This window comes from Monodon monoceros, unplaced genomic scaffold, assembly GCF_005190385.1.
Source record: "Monodon monoceros isolate NGI ecotype Baffin Bay Population unplaced genomic scaffold, NGI_Narwhal_1 Super_Scaffold_4, whole genome shotgun sequence".
Taxonomy (NCBI): Eukaryota; Metazoa; Chordata; class Mammalia; order Artiodactyla; family Monodontidae; genus Monodon; species Monodon monoceros.
In genome coordinates, this window is record NW_021703781.1 from 41585813 (window position 1) to 41607729 (window position 21917).

General features: G+C 33.2%; 1 protein-coding gene across 1 annotated transcript in view; it reads left to right on the top strand.

Annotated features, from left to right (window-relative positions):
• The window catches only part of PCDH15 (protocadherin related 15), a 1088571-nt gene that overhangs the window by 959502 nt on the left and 107152 nt on the right, over window positions 1–21917 (top strand). Inside the window, exons 24-25 of the mRNA XM_029245143.1 lie at window positions 2329–2469; window positions 4169–4281. Coding sequence (XP_029100976.1) covers window positions 2329–2469; window positions 4169–4281 — 254 coding nt within the window. The remainder of the gene's footprint in view (window positions 1–2328; window positions 2470–4168; window positions 4282–21917) is intronic.

Here is a 21917-nt window from a genome sequence, read left to right on the forward strand (position 1 = left end):
AAGCTGTTTCCCAAAGCCAGTTACCTTCACCTATTACATAGCTTAATTATTTAACTGTAAAGGCAAGACTATCTTTTTAAAGACTTTGGAAAGAAAATTAGGAAGGGAGGGAAGGAAACAGGGAGGAAGAGGGAGAGGAAGGGGAAAATAGAGGGAGGAAGAGGAGGAGGGTGGGAGAAGAGAGGGAGGGTGGGAGGGAAAGAAAGAGGAAAAAACTTTTGAATATATTCAAAAGAACATCTAAATCAAGGTATTTAGTTGTATCGTGTTATATGAAATAAAATGTGGTGCCTTGATAACAAGGGTGATGGAAGAAACAATTAAAATGCCTTTTGCGGGCTAACAATGTCATCTCAGGGCCACTTTTTTTATGTGCTAGCAATCTGTAGAATAACAAATCAGAATGAAAAGCTTACTGATATAGCTAAATATAATGTACATGTTCTTATACATACAATCTTATCTGTAACAATCCTCCAGGAAGATTATAGGATGTTCTGGATAGCAAAGTGTTGTAGGCATCTACAAGATAACACTCCGCAACACCAAAACATTTTTCTCTTTTATCAGTTAAAGGTATAATTCCAAATGTATCATTAATACCTTGGCATTATTAAAGACAACATGCTAAGTGTAACTGACATATTCTAAGTTTCTTTAAGTTTCTTGATAACTGATTCATGATAGTCATAAAAATTTTAATACTGTACTACAGACTGAATGGGTATTGATGCCAGCAGAAACTGAAAATTTGTTCTTGAAATGGTTTTTGCTGTAGTTTTGCTCTAGTGACAAAAGAGCCAAAAATTTAAATTTAGGATTTATGAACAAATAAGAGGTATTTAAAGGCATGGAACTTGAGCAGAGGTAGAAAAGACAAAAGTGCCTGTGACAGAGCCTTGGGAAACTCCAAGAAGATTGGGAACAAGCAGTCTGACCCGGAGCCTCCAGATAGGAATAAGGAAAGGCAAAAGAGTGAAAAGAGTTACATAAAGTATTCAAGGAGGTAGTGATAAACTGAGGTGTCATGAATGAAAGGACTGGAGTTACAGATAATCATTAGGGAATTATAGAAGTCCTGAAGGCTAACATATTTGTCCTATAGCCCAAATGTGACTCAGGAACAAACACGGAGCAACACGTTCCTTTCAAGGACAGTCATGAAGAAACTCAACAATACAGAGAACAATGTTCTCAGAACCATTCTTCCCCAAAGCATAATTAACCAATTCAGGCTATGGGCGTAACATGGGGGTAATATCCTGCTTCTCTCACATCAGAGTAATGTCAAATAGAGGTGTTCTTCTCTAAAGAGTTTTGTGGTATAATATAGTGTCTGTTAGGGTTTGAGATCAAACTCAACCACATACTAACTCTGAGTCTGAGGTGTTTATTTTATTGTACTTCTAGGACTGACTTAAGAAATTTACAGACCTTAAGCACTTAAAAAGATTAGAGTGCCCACCCAAGTGTCACCTTGTATAATTAAAAATAAAACCAATCTTACCCCTAATATAAGTGAGGATGTTCAATAAATTTTGACTGTTCTCATTATAGTCTTTTTCAAAATTATCAAGTGTTAATTTTTCTTGAAAAATGAATTTTTTGCTTGCTATTCCCACTTACCTTGGTGTATATCTGGGACATTTCAACATTTTTAAACTCCCTATAAGCTTCAAGTTCATTAACTGAAAAATGTGTGGTAGACTATATATGTATCATTTTTAGTATGGTTCTCACACATAATAAGCTTTCAACAAATGTTAACTATCATTATTTTACTGTCATTACTATCAACATTAGTAGTAATGTTATCCTAAAGGATTGTTGTGAGAATTTATTTATTTAAGAAAAAACCTATCCTGGTAAAGCACAGAACAGATGGTAAATAATGTTTCCTTTACTTCCATACCCACTCCTCCACTTTACCTCAATCCTCCACACTTTATTTTCTCTGAGTATCACAGAGTTCAAATAAGTATAATAAAGAAAATAACTTATAATGGTCTCAGAATATAAAATATTAAACACCGTGTTCAAGGAAGAAGCTGAGATTCATATAATTAAATGTGGAAGGGAAGACACCCGAGGAAACCACTGATTTATTCTTTCACATAAATGATTTTAAATAACATGTAGTAAAGACAGTTCACTGATTCAGATTGTTATTCTAAAGAAATAAAGATTCTGCTACATTTTAAACCTGAAGGTATGAAAAGTTAAAATATGATTTTTCATTTTTAAAAGACTATTTATTTTACAAATCAATTTTATATTATCATTACCCTTTGTTTTCATTTTGTGAAATAATATTTAATTTTATTTTAGGGATTACCTGCAAGTCGTGTGAGATATAGAGTAGATGATGTCCAGTTTCCTTATCCTGCCAGTATTTTTGATGTAGAAGAAGATTCTGGAATAGTAATGACTCGAGTTAATCTTAATGAAGAACCTACAACAATTTTTAAGGTCAGTGCAGTGTTTTCTCTTTGGTGTCTATTTGATGTTTAACTTTTGATTGAGAGTTTGGTTTAACACATAACCATACATCTTCCCATTTTCCTCCTTTGTAGTATTTTAAAATTACAAAACAATGCATTTTTTACTGCATAGACACTTAGAAAATACAGTTAAGTAAAAGGAAAAAAAAAACACTTGATATTTCACATTTTGGAGATTAATATTTACCATTTTAATCTCTATCCTTATGATAACATTCCCTGCAAATAAAAGTATACAAATATATATTTTAAAATAACATGATTGCATGATTGTATTATTCATACTTCTCTTTAAAATTTAAATACTATTAATGCTATTATTTAAATGGTTGTGTGATGTTCTATTGTATAATATACTATTGTTTTTTTTTTGTCCAATATCCTGTTGTTGGATAATTAGTCATTTCCAATTTTTGTTATAACCACCTTTGCTGTCGTGAAACTCCTTGTGCAGATATTATTTGCCACTTGCTATTTTTTTTCCTCAAAGTAAGTACCTAGAGGCAATTGCTGGTTCAAGTTTATGTACTCTTGATACGTTATACTTTTAGAAAATTTTAAATAATACTACCCTCCACTATTATCATAAATAATCCATTTTATTAAATGTTTGACTGTTTCCATTTTCTATAATTACTTAGAAAAAATTTTGTCCCTGGGAATAAAGCCTTTGACCGTACATTGGGGAAATACCGTCATCAGTTAACCTTGTGAATATCAGTGAGCACTCTGTCTCACTTAATTTCATCTCCATTTGAAATAATTGTTCTGTTTGTAAAGTATTAACCCAAAGGCAGATTGTGGCTCTCAGGATGACCCTTGGTTGTGGTTACATGATCTAGATTGAATTAGTTTAGATTGGTCACCTGCAGCTTCCAAATTTATATACAATCTAGAGAAACACATAGTTTTGAAACTTAACATTTCTTAAAATAAACATTAGAATTCTTCTTGACATAATAGAGGTTATCAAAGCAAATGATCAATTATAAAAGCTATTTTACTAATAATATATAGAGATTACATCTTAAGACTAAAGCTTTTCTTTAGTTTGCATCATTTGAACATTTTCTATTCTACAGTATGAACTTCATTTTATATAATTTGTTTTTAAGAGAGTGTATATCAAAGTGTGTTAAACTATAAAGCTTTCCAGTTTTATCCTCCAGAGTGAAGTATTTCTGCCCTATAATCTTGCAGACAATTAATTCACTGGAAAAATTAATTTCTTTTTATAAGCAAGCTAATTAGCTTTTCCTATCCATGTGACTGAATTTAATGCTTTTGAAATAGGTGTTGGCAGTTATAAAGTTTCATGTTTTTACTGTAGGCACCAGTGGGATTGTGAAAGAGAAAAGTTTATAATTGGAGAGATGTAGTATCATATACCTGTTTTACCGGTAGTTTTTTTTTTTTTATCATAGAGTTATTAACTGAACTTCTTTGAGTTTCCTCACCTGGCAAATGGAAATAATAATATCTACCTGGTGGGATTGTTATGAGTATCCTAGCACAGTCTCTGCTACCTGGTAGGCAATGAGGAAATGATCACTGCTCCCCCTTTTGGAAACAGGCAGTCCAATAATTAAAAACATTCATAGAAAAATGATGCTTTTATTTTCTTCTTTTAAATCATCTTTAACTTGAATATTTTTTTACTTTTTAAGTTGGTGGTTGTTGCTTTTGATGATGGTGAGCCTGTGATGTCCAGCAGTGCCACTGTGAAAATTCTTGTCTTACATCCTGGAGAAATCCCACGCTTCACACAAGAGGAATACAGGTATTGATTCCTATCAGGTTTTGTAACATATGAAGGCTTTTATTTTGTTGTTTTTTTTTCTTTTGGTCTCTCAAAATTGACGTGATATGAATTTTCCAGTGAAGCAGGCTTCTAATTCTAGTTTAAGCTTTTTAAAATTAACATAACATTATATTTATTTTAAAAGTTAATATGGTTAAAATGACAATTCAGTGTAAAATATCAGTTTTAGTAATCCTTTGATGAATAATGGATCCTTTAAAAATACTTAAAGCTAGGTTTGAAAATGACAACATTGTGTTTGGGGGTTTAAATTGCAACTGATTAATGATCTCAGTGGTACGAAGTAGACATTTAGTTTCTTGTTACTGCCAGACACATTATGTCATTTAATTTTGAGGTGTATCTGAAATGATATTTCCTATATAATCAGTGACAGAGAGAGAAAGAGAGTTTATGTTTATGTGTATAATATATATTATAGCTGTAAAGTTAGTATATATACCATCTTACGTTAGGCTGTCATAACAAAATTCAAGGACTAGGTGGTTTAAACAACAGACATTTATTTTCTCACAGCTCTGGAGGCTGGAAGTCCAAGATCAGGCTTTCAGCATGGTCGGGTTCTGGTGAGAGGTCTCTTCCTGACTTGCAGACTGCTGCCTTCTCGCTATAACCTGACACAAAGGAAAGTGAAAGAAAGCAAGCTCTCTGGTATCTTTTCTTATAAAGGCATTAATCCCAAGATAAGGGCTCCACTTTTATGACCTCATGTAAACCTAATTACCTCCCAAGGGTCCTATCTCCAAATACCATCCCATTGAGGGTTAGGGCCTCAAAATATGAATTTTAGGGAACACAGTTGGGTCCATAGTGTGTGTGTGTGTGTATGTTAGAAAGTGAAGAATTTATTGAAAAAATAATGAAACTAAAATCACTATATGTTCATGGTTGCTTCATTATTGGATATAAATGAAAGAATGTTTTATAATGCTCTTCTGCAAATACAGTAGAATTTTCTTTCATGAGTTTTTAATCTCAATTAAGTTAAAACATTATGTACTTTTATTAGTATGTTAGGACCCTTTGGAGATAGTTTTCTCACAAACATTTGAAGGAGGCTCACTATATACTGTATTTTACTATTTACTTGTTCTGGACATAGCATTAAAAGGCAGCCAGTCACTACACTCCAGAGGCTCACAGCCATGGGTTGGAAACAAAGAACTATGTGAAAAATATAATACACTATAAAAACACAATAATAGAAGCTCAGAGTACTGAGGAAGCATGTCGGAGACACACTTACCTGTGTCTGAACATGATCAGCAAAGTTTTGAGCTGTTTCTTGAAGGAAAAGTAGAGTTGAGCCACTCCACAAAAATGTGGAAGAATGCTCCATGCCAAAGAAGTATAAATAAGGGATATGGGAGAATGTATTGAATAACAGAATATTTTACTTCTATCTATCTAAAGAAAATTGGAAGTTAAACAATTACATTAATTGAGGCTCAAGAAAAATGAAGATTTCATATAATAGAACATTTTATCATATTCTACAGTTTGGATTTTATTCTTCTCATAATTTCAAAGAACAACCTAAGAATTTTAAGCTGAAGCAGTGACTAAGATACTGAGGGAAGAACTAGCTGATGCATCTGGCAACATCTACCACATTAAACCAACAAGTTTTCACTTTTCATAAAAAGCTATCTTGACAATATTCAAGGACTAAATTAAATTATGCAATATCATTATAAGAAAATGCTATACAACACATGTAAACCATTGAGATGTAAAATATATTTAAAACAATAAGAATTCTTGGTCAATCTGTGTTAAAGGTCATTTTCTTCCTTATGTCCATTACCTGTTTTCTTTCCTTTTGTGTTGACTTGATAATCTGTGGACTCCAATTCTTTGCTGTGGGACATACAGTTTGCTGGATTTTTTTTTTTTTTTTTTTTTGCGGTACGCAGGCCTCTCACTATTGTGGCCTCTCCCGTTGCGGAGCACAGGCTCCAGACGTGCAGGCTCAGCGGCCATGGCTCACGGGCCCAGCTGCTCCGCGGCATGTGGGATATTCCCGGACCGGGGCACGAACCTGTGTCCCCTGCATCGGCAGGCGGACTCTCAATCACTGCGCCACCAGGGAAGCCCCAGTTTGTCAGTTTAAAAACAGTATTTGTGAAGAATAGTTCATGTTTGGTATTTTCTTTTTATATGTTCAACCAGTATCTGTGTCAAAATTCCTGCAGTGTTTCAAATTGCTGTGAAAGGCAACACAGTTTCCCTCTGTAAAAGAAAGAGAGAAACAAGAAGTAAGAGAAGGAGAAGAAAGAAGGAAGAAAGGGAGGAAGGGAGAAAGGTTGTTAACCTCATACGTCCCCTTCCCTCTCTTATTTTTCTTTCAAATTCATTTACTGCCTCAGCTGAATGCATAAAACTTCCAGAGACGCTAAGCAATCTTATTAATGCTTGATTTTCAGGATGATGACTTGTGTTGGAATTAAAGAATGGCAGAATATGCCACCCGAAGATATGTCACTTTGGCATAGGTTTATTTTGAACTGAAAGCACTTAAAAAAACAGTAGATGTTTCACTCCCCGTTAAAGAAACTCAAGATAATTCTATACAAACAGACCTTGATAAAATAATTTATATCTTCCTTTAGCCTCATCACATAGTTTAATTACGTTTCCACTGTTGCCTCTCTTTGTTCATCCTAATATAAATGTATGTAGATTTCACCATTTCTTTGAGTCTTCATTTCTTTATGAGGACTCCCATGCCACATGAAACTTATATGAATGTGTATGCTTTCTCTTGTTAATCTGTTTTATGTTAGCTTAATACTTGGGTTCAGCCTAAAAAACCTAAGAAGCTAGAGATAAAATTTTATCTCCGCTATAGAATTGCTCCTGGTGGAAAAACTTCAACTTCACGTGATCAAATTTCAGGGACTCACAAAATGATAATGCAAGATTTCCAATCTTTGTACGGTGTGGGGAGGAGGATGCTTATAGTTTACAAATAGAAAGCAGTAATGCAAGATAGCTAGCATTGCAAGTTGAGGTATATTTGGTTTTTACGTCTTAGGAATGTCTTCATTCCAATATTGACTTTTGAATTCCTTAGGAAAAAATTAGTTTTCAACAAATAACTAAATATTAAAGAGAGATCCTAAAGATAAAATGCTCATTTGTTTTAGAATTTTGAACCTGACCTCCCTCCCCTTGCCCAGTTATTTTTAGAATGGTCAGTCATGAAATCTTTAAACCTCAGGATAATAAGATTAGTTAGGGTAGATTGGGCTGCTGTAAAAAGAATCCCCTAAAGTTCAGTGATAAAAATACATGTGTTTTTGGCTCATGTGAGAGTCTGAAGTGAGTGTTTTAGGCTGGCAGTAGCTCTTCTTCTTACAGTTTCTCCATGTGGTCATTCAGGCACCCAGGCCAAGTTATGGTCTTCCATCTGTAACATTCTGTTTCAAAATAATACCAACTATTGCCATCTCAGTCCATAGAAAGGGAGCAGGGGCAGAAATCCACATCTAGGGATTTCCTAAATCAAGGGAGGTAGGAGTTGCAAACTTCACATCAGCTCACATCCCATCTTGAAAATCCATGCAAATGTTTATACATAGCCACAAAAGAGTGGAGAAATACTTCTGGCTAGGCAGCTATGTCCTAGTTCCACTTCTATTATTGAGGAAAAAGGGGAAATGGTGTTTGTGGAGAACTAGCACATTTAACATGTAATTTTAGACAAATTATAGACTTTAATTGCAGTAAGTCATTTTAAAATCGCTTAGTTTCTATTAAGAATATATAATGTTGGGTACATGAACCAATGATGTAATAGTATAGAAACATTTTTATTTTTAAATATGTATTGGTGAAATAGATTACATTCTTCTTAAAATTGTAAAAGAATACTTTTTTTAAATTCAAAGCAAATCTCATATGAACATTTTTGGGTGTTTTAAATTATTCTAAATTATTTAAGCTTATCAAGCTTACTGGACTTCAAGCTAAAGTTAAATTATAATTTACTATTGTTGCTTTACTATTTGGTTACAATTAACTACTCTCTCCATTTTCCTAAGAAGTCTAATTGTCTTCATCACTAAAGTAAAGCAAAAAGAAAATGAAAAAGAAACCATTATGGCAGAGTGTGAATGAGAGTCATGAGCTGTAGACTAGCTTTGTGGAGATCATCAAAAAAACTTGAGAGATGGCATTTACTATTTGATGAAACTTTTTCCAATGTACTGGTTTTACCTAGACAGGGAAACAAAATTCATTATTCTTTTTATGGAATTAAAAACATTTACATGTTGAACTACTGGTAATAACTTGGTCGCTGGAGTATAACAATTATGTTTTCTAAAACTATAGAAGTAAAAATAGCAATAAGAAATTCATAAACATCATAGTAAACAGTTTAATATTTACTAAAGGAAAAACCTGCTAGATTGACAGCTAAATTTTTTGTTTTTAAGCTATGTTATTTTTTTTTATTTTTTATTGAAGTATAGCTGATTTTAATTGTGTTAGTTTCAGGTGTACAGCAAAGTGATTCAGTTATATAATATATATGTATATATGTGTATATATGTAAATGTATATGTATACATTCTTTTTTAGATTCTTTTCCTTTATGGGTTATTACAAAATATTGAGTATAGTCCCTGTGCTATTCTGTAGATCCTTGTTGGCTATCTATTTTACATATAGTAGTGTGTATATGTTAATCCCAAACTCCTAATTTATCCCTCCCCACCCTTTTCCTCTTTGGTAACCCTAAGTTTATTTTCTATGTCTGTGGGTCTGTTTCTGCTCTGTATATAAGTTCATTTGTATCATTTTTTTTAGATTTCACATATAAGTGATATCATAGGATATTTGTCTTTCTCTGTGTGGCTTACTTCACTTAATATGATAATCTCTAGGTCCCTCCATTTTGCTGCAAATGGCATTATTTCATTCTTTTTTTATGGCTGAGAAATATTCCATTGTATATACGTGTACCACATCTTCTTTATCCATTCATCTGTTGATGGACACTTAGGTTGCTTCCATGTCTTGGCTATTGTAAATAGTGCTGCTATGAACATTGGGGTGCCTGTATCTTTTTGAATTATGGTTTTCTCTGGATATATGCCTAGGAGTGGGATTGTAGTATCATATGGTAGCTTTATTTTTGATGACATATACTTAGTAGGTTAGCTGATTAATGTAAAAGTGGAAATATAACAAAAAGTCAAACCCTTCTTTCACATACTTTTGTTATGCCTCTGTTTCCTATTCTTAATTTAAAAGTTCCTTACTTTCTGCTAATGGTTCTTTGAAAAAGAAATAAGGAAGATTCTTCAAAATTATTCAAGGATTTTATAGACCACACTATATTATTGAAATAATTTAACTTATCAAAATTAGAAGAGAAATTTCTCACATTATTTTCTTGTTTATAATTTATAATATGGAGATAATTTTTATGTGTTGGAAAAAATTTTGATTTTGTCTTTCCTCAAATCCTGTGAACTGAAGTTGTTTCTGGATGGTCTGACTTCAAATATTTTTTAAGGGTGGGAGGAATCTAAAAATGAGAATGCAATTTGCCCCATACCGATATATGTTTACTTTTATAATGGCCAGATTTACAGTTATTCTTAAGTATGCACTAGATTCTCTTTGGTCCCTCACGCAGTTGTTATACTTAAAACAGACTCATTCCATTAATTTCATGACCTCTTCAAACCAATCTTTCTTTGAGTCATTGAATTAGGTTAAATGGAGGATCAAGACATCATCTATTTGTCATTAGATGAACATCCACTTTTTCCAGAAAACACTGAGTTCTTCTTAAAACTTTTGAAAAGTATGTAACTCTTCAGACTGTATATTTATTTTTATAATTGTAAATAAGCAATCATGTTGTGTGGAAGCATGCATACAATCAGAATTTTCAAAAGTGTAACAAATTTCCATTTTCCTGCATCATTCTTGTTTTATTTGATTCTTTCAGTTTCTCTTTTTGACAAAGATAGACATATCAATAATTTAAGTGTCTTAGAGTCTGCATGCCCCAAATCATCCTTCTTTATTCTCCCTCTCCTCCCTTTCCTTGAAATAATTTCTTAAAGAATTAATGGCATTTCTTTATCTTTGGTTGTCAAAGCAACACTTCCTTCTTAAAAATCATCTCCAGCTGGCTTCACTTCTTTTTTTTTCTTTTTTTTGCGATGAATAAGTCCAAGTATTAGACCCTACCTTATACAAATAATCATAAATTTTGAGTTATTACCATTCAGGCAATTAAGAAGTTTCTCTCTATCCATATTCAATCTTATATCTTAATTTAAACCATTTTTCACAATTTGATTTTCATTGGAAGTAGAGAAAAATAGGTAATCTTACTCATAAAATTCTGTTCTCAAAGTCATACCATGTAATGGATGAAATAGACCATAAAGACCATTTATTCAGCCTAATAATACGTGATTTCTCCAATGTCCTTGCCACAAAGTTGACTACGCTTTTTTAAAAACCTTACAGTTGTGAGAAACTCACCCCTTCAATCTTTGGATAGCTGTGAATATTGGGAAATCATTCCTCATGCTTAGGTTATTATTGGTACATTTACTCTTCTAAATTATTTTATATGCATTTTTCTCTGAGCCTTCATCAATTTTAGCATTTACTCATTTCAAGTAGTGTAAATGTAGGGGAGGAAAAATAACTTTTCTTGTACCCTTCAGATTTATTAACTGAGATCCCTGTCGTAAAAGACAGATTAATAAGAGAAAGACAAACAAATTTATTAACATGTATCTCTCATGTATACATGTGAGATACACAGGGTGATGAGTAACACAAATAGGTGGCTTCAGAATACAGGATTAAATACCATCTTAATGGGAAATGGGGAGGAAGGATGTAGGCCTCTTGGAAGAGAGTAAATAATAATTTTAAGAAAGATGAATTGGTCCCTGGAATAGATGGAAAGTATGATAGTTTGGGAGAAAGTTTGCCTGGCCGTGCTATCCACTTCTAGTCTCCTCTCCTGTGAAAAGAGTCAGTCTTTACTGGTCGATGAAACTCCTGGAAAGAGAATCCATGATGACTAAGTTCCTTTTGGAGGATTTGTCTTTAGGTAGATAAGGGAACTCAGAGAAAGCCTCTCCCTGCATTTGCTGTTTTCTAAGTACCTACTGCTCAAAATAATCCATATACCAAAGCAGCTTATTTTGGGTGTGGGGTGACATATTTTGCTACCCTTTAATTGAAACTGAGCTAAACTTCTTACTTAAGACAGGTGTGACAAATAATACTCTCCTATTAATAATGAGCAGGTATCTTGATAAGGGTTGTGCTTATTGGGAAAGAGAAATCTGCATACCTGGTAATATCTGCCATTAATATGGAACAGATAAAGTGATAGTAGCCATGAAGTTGCTGAATTGAAAGAATATTAATTCCAATTTCTCATACTGGTTTAATACATCCATATGGCAAACTCTTGTACATTGTTATAATATTTAATAATGGTTAACTATCACAATCAAGGCTTTCTTTTTTGTCTCCACATAAATTAATACATATTAAGTCTATTCAATTTATTCATCTTCATTTTAATATATCAATATGTATTAATACTTATTTTAATATATATTACAGTTCTATATTAATATCTTTTAAAGTTTTTCATCTTTATTTTCCTAGAAATTTTTTTCTAAATGTTGAATATTTTGTATTTAATTTATATCTTTCAAAATACTAATACTCCTTTTGAATTTAATCCCCTAAGGTACTGTATTAGTTCATGTTCATCCTCTGATAATTAGACATCAAGATGAGATTTAACAAGCAAGTATTTTATTAGGGGAAATACCTATGGGAGAGAAATGAGGAGAAAGCAGGGTAAGGCTAGGAGAACTTTAAAGCACATGCATTCTGACCCCAAGTGAAGAACAGGGAGAAAAGCTCATGTAAACATCCTAGCCTGCTGTGTCATTTGAGTGACTAATGTGTCATTTCAGTAAGTTTCTGCATGATGATTGGGAAGTCAAACCATGGTCTGATGTCAGAGATATATCCTGTGTTTCCCAGGAAGGGACCTACCTTAGCATCTCCGCTTTTCTTAATCACTCTGAAAGCAGTCCCTAGGAACATGACCTTCATATAAACACAGAAATATACTTCAGAGCACAGCAACTGGAACCTTGGTCAAGCATACTTCCAATAGTTGGAGATCTGAGAGGCACACTCTCATTGCTGCCTCATGTCTTCATATCGAATAAGAGGTTTTCAGTCAATTATCTACATCGATCTTCTGGAAAATAGTTACACTCTCATAGTCAGAAAATACATTTTATATATCTTTCATTTAATCCAGACAGAAATATCAAAATCCCAATAGTAGTTCAAACACATAATATTACTTGAGAATAGATTGACTCCTGTAGGTCAAGTGAGTTATCATTCAGAAGCATGACATTTGGCCTTCATCTCAAGGTGATGGACTAAGACTTAAACACACTGGGATTCACTAGTCATGAGTTTTAGAGGTAAATACCATGGAAAGGTCAATGTGTCTGGAACAGACCATAGAGTCTAAATGTGAATATTGATTTTGAGTGGGAAATGCAGTATCTTTATACAATTTATCAAAAATTTTACTAAAGATAATTATTTACAAATTTTCTAAACAAATATGTTACCAATATAGGATACCTTGGTATTTATTTAAAATGGAAGTGTATCAACATTGATTATTAAACTTTGCATGATTTAATGCCACATTTATGTTAATTTTTAAGGATTCATGTATTTTAATATGTAATTCCCATAAACATAGAAACTCAAAATTTATATTTGTATATATAGAAAAGAGAAGGGGCAAATATTCATAAGGTATTTTTATTACCCTCTGGAACAAGTTGTTATTTTTCTCTTAGAAAGATATCGTAAGTCATTTTCAATTTCTAGTATTACTTAAATTTAATATATCAAATCCAAAATAAGAATAACATACATATACATATTTTGACTTTTTAAAAAATTCAGATACACTTGAATGAAGAAAATAATCTTGTCAGTTTTCCTGTTAAAGTAAAAATTTGATACTTTGCTGATTAATGTGCATTAATCTTGTAACAAATGACAATGCAAAAATTTTGTACACTTTATATTCAAAATAAATTTCTCAAATGGTTTTATACTGAAGAATAAAAATAGAGTAGACTTTATAAAGAACTCTAAAAGATAAACGGTTTACCTTCTGATGTACAAAAACAGAAAAAGCATAATTTAAAATCCAGAAATCCATTTTTATATACTATGAAAAATGGAAACAGTGTTATTACAATGGCCAAGGAAATGATGAGTGAGCAGTTCTAGTTAACATTTCATTATTCAAGAGAATTAAAATTACCTAATGTTGAGGAACATTGCCATTATTCTTATATAAACCATACAAGTTTGGATTCAGGAATTTTGAGAAAAGATTTTTAATCAACAAGTACAGTAGTTTAGGAGGAATTATTGGTCTTGCTTTCGAAGAATGAAAAAGAAAAAGAAAGCTATGTGAAAACTAGAAGTATAAAATAAACCCATATGCAGAGAGCATCACTTGATTGCTAAAGTTGTTTTCTATTTTAATTTAGATTTATTGTTCAATGTAAGATCTGACTTTACTTGAAGATAACCTTTCCTGTCTTTTTTTGGCACTACTAAAATATTGCCTCAAAAATAATAGATTTTGCCTCTTTCACTATTGAGTGACTCTGACAATCCTTCATTTCAGCTTTCATAGGCTTTCTCTGTATCCACATGGAATTTAATTTCTCCTTCACATGTTCAAGGTTATGTATAGTTTTTGACATTTGCTCACAGAGCAGAGTGAAGCAAGTCGTCCAACAACAAAGGACTCAAGTTCTAACAGTTCATTTTAAATCCACTGTTTAGAATTTAAAACAAATTTTTCCATACAAAGAGTTACTATAGATTCTGTTCTTTCATTGCATTCTCTCTATGAGAAATTTTGGTTCAAGTACAACATATAGTACATTACTTTTATTTTGTTAATAGTTAATGTAAACTTTTTTTTTGAGGAAAAATAACTTAATAGTGTCCTAAGGTTTAAATCCTGGCTGCACCTTTTATCAGCTGTTGCTTGAATTTGGGCAAGTTACCTAAGCTCCCTGAGGCCAACTTCCCTAGGGATCTGATACTTACTTTATATACAAGAGAAAGGACTTTGTAAAGTGCTAGGCACAGAAAACATGCTTAAGAAAGTAGTTGTGATATTCTTATTTAATAGGCTTATGCCAGGTGTTGGTCATGCAAAGATTTTTTTAAATGTAGTTTTTGTTTTCAAGGAGTTTATACAGAGGAAGGAAAGAAGCAATCCTAATTGCCTGACTTCTGGCTGCCCCCATGTGATGAGATGAAAAGCCTCTGTTTCTGTGTTTGGAAGAATAGCACACATTTACCATATTTTCAAAACAAGAGAAGTGGGAATAAATAATTGCCTAAAAGCAAATAAAGATATGAGGAAGAAAAAGTAGATACTAAGCAAAACAAAATGTCACAAGTTAATTTCTCTACCCTCATTGGTTAAGAGATCTTCAGCAGTTTTTGATTTTAAAATATTCTAGGGAAATATCACTCTAGTTGCAAGGTGGGGAATGAATTTCTATGAAATTTGAATGTTTAAATAATAATGCCTTGAATATATATGTGATGGTTAAAGATATATGGTTCTAATTACCAAATGTGGATTGTTATTCTTTATATCATCTTCTAATCATCTTCATAAACAAAATAGCTCCTTCAATGATAGTCATGTAGAGGGATATTCCCACACTTTAGAGTCAAGTTCCTGATGTCCAGGATGAACAGGGCCCCTTACAGAATTGTTTGTGAAGCGTATTTCTATCTCACTGATGCTATATTTTACTTGTCTTTTTACCAAAGTTCTCAGAATGTTCTGTGAGCAGTGAATTTCAGTTCAGGGTAGGATGAAAAAGATGAAGCAGGAAAACTAGTTATTTTTCCTTAAATTTTACTAATTCATCCAGCATCTTTGTCCACTAATTTATTTAACAATTTAAAAAAATATAGGCACAGGGCTTCCCTGGTGGCGCAGTGGTTAAGAATCTGCCTGCCAATGCAGGGGACACGGGTTTGAGCCCTGGTCCAGGACGATCCCACATGCCGCAGAGCAACTAAGCCCGTGAGTCACAGCTACTGAGCCTTCGTGCTGCAACTACTGAGCCTGTGTGCTGCAACTACTGAGCCCGCGTGCCTAGAGCCCGTGCTCCGCAACAAGAGAAGCCACTGCAAAGAGAAGCCTGCATGCCTTAATGAAGAGTAGCCCCCGCTCGCCGCAACGAAGACCCAAAGCAGCCAAAAATAAATATAAATTAATTTTTAAAAATATATATAGGCACAATGCTATGTACAGAGTATAAAATAGAGCAGTTAATAGGGAACACATGGTCTCTCTAAAGTGTTTAATTCATAAGAGAAGACAAACATTGAAAATGTTTACAAATGAGGTAAAATGGCTGCTATATTCAAGTGGCATTAGTTCCTTTCCTCATCCTGTCAATGAATATTTATTGAATACATAACTGCACTAGAAATAATAACACTGAACAAAATATACATGGTTCCTACCCTCAGAGATCTTATAATATATGTAGTAGATAGAAATTAATCAAATGATCATAAGAAACAGGTAATAATTACAAACTTATGTGATATCAAAGAAAGGAAAAGAACAGAAAAAAAAGTGCTTTATGAGCACTTATAACAAAGCACACAACAGCAGCAGTGGGGGATATTAAAGCAAATTTGAGGAAAACAGGAGTTGAGATGTCAATAAGTAGTAATTAGACTTGTAGGTGAAGAATATAGTGGACTCAGGAATTGGAAGGAAATTGATTGCATAAAAATCCTAAATTGGAAAGGAGAAGACACATTCCAAGATTTAAAGAAAGGTTGAGGAAGAGAGAATGAACGTAAACTACTGTAAGATGAGTCAGAAATTTGGGGCATATTAGAGATTTGAGTTTTATTCTTTGAGCACTGGGAAGCCATTGAAATATGGTAAGCATGTAGTGGGCTAAGAAAGCTCAGATCGATAGTGATGTAAGTACATGTGAACTTTAAAAAGATGACAGACCACTCTGTGGAAGTCAGACAGGAAAGTAGTCAAAATGGATGAATATGGACTGGTCAAAAAAAACTATAGTATTTGAAGCAAAGAACAATGACAGCTGGCCTAGAGTAGGATGTTGGTGGCGAAGGAAAATTGGTGAGACCTAAAAGAAAATCTCCTAGACAAAGCAATGTTAAAGTGGAAACCTAAAGAAGTGCCCTAAAGAACTTGTCAGGGGAAGATTGTGCTAGGAAGAGAGAGCAGCATATATAACAGCCCAGAGAGAGGAGAATTGTAAAATGTTCTAAGAATTCAAAGCCTAGTATAGACCTCAGAAATCTCTAGGAGAGAGTAGTTGGTGATGAGAAGGGAGACATAAGTAGAGTCAGATTTTGAGGGTATTTATGAGCCATATTAAAGGCATTGTTCATTTTCAAGGAGAAATTTGAGGACACTGAAGGAATTATCTCTAATTTTAATCCATCACACCATGCCAGTATTCTCCTATCTTCCTCAGCAAAAAGTGGAAAAACAGTTAGATTAGAAGAGTAAAATATTTTATGCAAATATTTAATGAGGTAAATGCCACATTTTGAATGATGATATAAAAACAGTAGCATTTTAAAAAATGTATTCAAAATGTCACACATTATTTCTAATTTTATAACATTTACATCTCAAACTAAAAAATTATTCCAGGATTAAGGGGTTTTACATGAATATTTTATTTCTTTATTTTCATTTCTCAGTGTGTCAAGTAGGCATTATAGAAAAAAAGAGGGAAAAATCAAATTGCCAATCAGACATAGTAAGCATAATGAATCTGTTTTTGGTAAATGGACATTTAAAATCTTTATCTAATGGATTCTAAATAATAAATTACCATATTTAAAGGGAAAGGGTTGTTTATTAAACAACCTCCTGTTTGTTAAAACAACCTCTCAGGCTTTTCAAAGTTTAATAACTAGGGGATGCTGTATGGATAAAAGAACTGGGTAGGGGATATCTAGCTATAAATTTTTTTCCAGTTTTTTTTTTTTTTTTTTTTGCTGTATGCGGGCCTCTCACTGTTGTGGCCTCTCCCGTTGCGGAGCACAGGCTCCGGACGCGCAGGCTCAGCGGCCATGGCTCACAGGCCCAGCCGCTCCGCGGCATGTGGGGTGTTTCCGGACCGGGGCACGAACCCGCGTCCCCTGCATCGGCAAGCGGACTCTCAACCACTGTGCCACCAGGAAGCCCCTTTCCAGTTTTATTGACATATAATTGACATGCACTATTATATTCATTTAAAGTGCACAACATAATAACTTTATATATGCATGTATTACAAAATAACTACTACAATAAGTTTAGTTAACATTCATCACCTCATATAGTTACAATTTTTTTTTCTTATGATGAGGACTTTTAAGATCTACTCTTTTAGCAACTTTCAAACATACAATATAGTATTTTTCACTGTAGTTGCCATGCTGTACCTTCATTCCCAGAACTTACTTGTGTTATAACTGGAAGCTTGTACCTTTTGACCACCTTCACCCAGTTCCCTCACCCCCCACCTCCCACTTCTGGCAGCCACCAATCTGTTCCCTGTTTCTGTGAGTTTTTTTTTTTTTTTTTTAAGTTTCCACATGTAAGTGAGATCATACAGTATTTGTCTTTTTCTGATTTATTCCACTTAGCATAATGCCCTCAGGGTCCATCCATGTTGTCACAAATGGCAGGATCCCCTTCTTTTTTATGACTGAGTAATACTTCACATATTTACATATATATATAAAATATATATCATTATAAAAACTAAATCTAGAATTAATGTATTAATTACAACTTCTTTAGCAAAAACTTGAAAATGAAATACCCCCACTTCCTAAAATAATGTTGAATTTATCTGTCTTAAGGTATTGAATACTTAATCCATCTTAAGATATATATCCTCCTACCTAGATAGCATGATTGTAAATATTTACTGTCTTTCTAGGGTATGAATAACACTTAATGAAAAATGATTTATCTCTTTCTTTCTTAGAAATTCTAGCAGAATTTGAACATCTATTTTTATTATGCTATTTTTGAGGTAGTACATTCATTCAACTGTTAAAAGTAGAATTGAATTGAAATATTAAATGCTCTACCAGAGTATCTATTTTTCTTTTTTGATGTTATGTGTATGACTACACTAATATATTTCAAGATTCTATGGTGATTCATTAGGTAAGAAATAGTTTCTTACCTAATGGCATAGAGTCTAGTGGAATCAATAGAAAACAACAAATAAAAGCATTAGAGAGCCTGTTTCAGAAGATTACTGTCAGACGCCCTTCAAAAAGTCCAAATGTACAGATTCATCTATAAAGGAGAAAATAAACACTCTTTTTTTTTAACATCTTTATTGAGGTATAATTGCTTTACATGGTTGTGTTAGTTGCTGCTGTATAACAAAGTGAATCAGTTATACGTATACATATATCCCCATATCTCCTCCCTCTTGCGTCCCCCTCCCACCCTCCCTATCCCACCCCTCTAGGTGGTCACAAAACACCAAGCTGATAAATAAGCCAAAATACAAAACTGTTTTCTCAGAGGTTGTTACTAAGTATATAAAGACCTACATCATAGCCTATTTTTAGTAAGTAAATCAATTAGCCAGAAATGAATATGCATGGTCTAGTCATTCATCAGACCATGCAGCCCGCTGATTCCACTTACAGATACTTTGTTGGTATTTGGGGAATATAAAATATAAATGATGCATGCCATGTTTACTACTGAACTTTTAACCAGATATCTGGTATTAATGTATTTACTACATTTTACTGTAACTGTTTACACAACTATCTGGTTTGCTTGTGAAGCTATAAACTCCATGACTGCACAATTCACTTCCTCTATCCTGTCTTTGTGTCTTTACTGCCTAGTGGATGTCAGGCACATGGTATATGTTCAGTAAATATTTATTGAATGAATGAGTAAACCCCTATGCATAAAATCGTTACATTTTAAGTGATTTTGTTGTTGTTTAAGTTTCAGAGCCAGCCTATACCAATCCCACCCCACAGTAGTTGTTTTTGAATGAAACCCCAAAAAGTCTATGAATTTAAAGCTGTAAAGACAGTAAAAAGAAAAATATTATCCCCATTTCAGATATAAAATTGATGTGATTGAGAACTGAAAAGGGAAAATCAGAGTGTATAAAACATAGTCTATAATATTAGCCAAGATAGATATTAATAAGTATTCCAGTTTTATTTTTATTGTGTCTACTGTCTATGAGACAAAGCTACACATCATAATATTTAAGCTAAACTTCCAGAAGCGTAGCTTATAAAGTGATATATTAACAATGGCTATAATTTATGGAGTACCTACCACATGCTAGGTGTAAGGAAAACTTTTTGTATGCATTATATCCTTTAGTGAACTCAACAATCTTCTGATCTAGTTAATGTCCCCATTTTACAAATAAAGAAATAAGGTCAGGGAAACTAAGAATTTTCCCAAGGTCACATAGCTAGTAAATATGAGAGCTATAATTCAAACTCAGAGCTATTAGAATCTGAGAAGAGTGTTCTTAGCTTAATTCTAGTCTGTGAAAGGACATTGACTGCTGTAGAGTAAGCACTAAAGGTTGGTGAGTAGAGTGAGGGAAGCAAAGGACAGAGGAAGGCAGCAGGCAGAAAGTCCATTATTCCCCAAAGACATGATTTCAAGCCACTCCTATCTGAATCACCTGGGGACCTTTTATAAATGATAGTCCTGGATCTGACTGTATGGACCTACTAAATGGGAATCTTTAAGCATGATGCAAAAGTCTGAAACTTTAATAAGTTATTCAGTTAATTCTTACAGTTTAAAGTTTTAGAGCCAATGACTAAGAAAGATTAAACTCCATTAATTCAAACAGTAAATCAGTCAGTCAATCAATCAAACAAACAGACTGCAGATTTAGCTTTCAAGTAGTTTTCTGAACTTGAGAAAGTGCTTACTACTCAGGACCTCAGTTTTCTTGTCTTCCAGACGGGGTCACTTCATGGATCTGAACAGAAGCAAAACTCTTAACAATAGTAAGTTCACTTCAGAAAAGATGTAAAAAACAGTGTCTAACCATTGGTCTTTCGTTCATTTTCTTATCTACAATCCATCCTAAGAACTGTAGGAAAGCTGGCGTCTCTCTCCTGATTCACGTCTTTTTTAGACTGTTTTTCTCAGTTAAATATGTCAAATTAGATCACCCTGATGCAATTACTCCAAGGTTACAAATAACAGGAGTTCCAGTGGGTGTTTTTTTTTCCTTCCCATTTTCATTAAATTCCCTCATAGTAGATATAAAATCAGTTCCTTAATTGGCACTGATTTGCAAATATATTGAATTCAAACATGTCAAAATAAATTAATTTGTCTCTCAGTAGAAAGAAAGCAATACAGCCAGATTGAATCCCAGTGAAATTTTATAGCACTTATTTACAAACACTTTTATATCCTAAACTGCACAGCATTTAAAATAATTAGGAGCTTTATGCAGCACATATAACATTTACTCTTACTGCTACTTCTTAAAACCAATGATAAAAGTAAATTTTAAAATAATTCTTCCATTTTATATTTATACTGTAAAACTGGGGCTAACATTTGGAAACCACACATTCCGTTATTTTAGTATTGTCATTATTCAGATGACCCAGATACATTAAAATATTTAATTGAGAGATTTATTGTAATCTATATTTTCCAAAAAATCAATTTTAAATGTTAAACAAATATCTATGAATTAGTTTATACATTCATAAGAAAATTATGGTGTATGTGTTTTGCATATAAATTCTGTAGCAGTTAACTTTTCTAGGTCACACTTTATTTGCAAAAATGTATTTCTAAACAACAGATTTGGAGTTATTTTGATCAACTCTCTTCTTACTAAAGTGTACCTATTTGTAGTACACTTATGATTCAGCAATAAAACATATCAAACCACAAAAAGACATGGGGGGAGGCTTAAGTACATATTGCTAAGGAAAGAAGTCAGGCCCCAAAGACTACATACTATATGATCCCAACTATATGACCTTCCGGAAAAGACAAAAGTATGCAGACAATAAAAAGATCAGTGGTTGCCAGGTATTTGGGTGGGGGTAGGGGGAAAAATAAATGAGGAACAGGAGATTTTCCATCACTGAAACGATATTCTGTATGATACTGTATGTAATGGTGGATATATGACATTATATCTCTGTCCAAACCCATAGAACATAAAGAATGAAACCTCATGTAAACTATGACCAAAGTGCTGCCTTTGAGGGATAAGTAGTAGCCAGTGCTGCCATCTGGAGTATGTCAGGACATGTAGGCATTAAACCCAATTCAGATCAAGCTTTGTGAAAGAACCTTTAGTGAAGGTCCTTCCTTAAGGCATTTTAAAAATGTAAAACCGTCGGTCACTCCAGGGCTCCAAAGTCCATGTCTGTTTAAAACATACCATTTTCTTTAG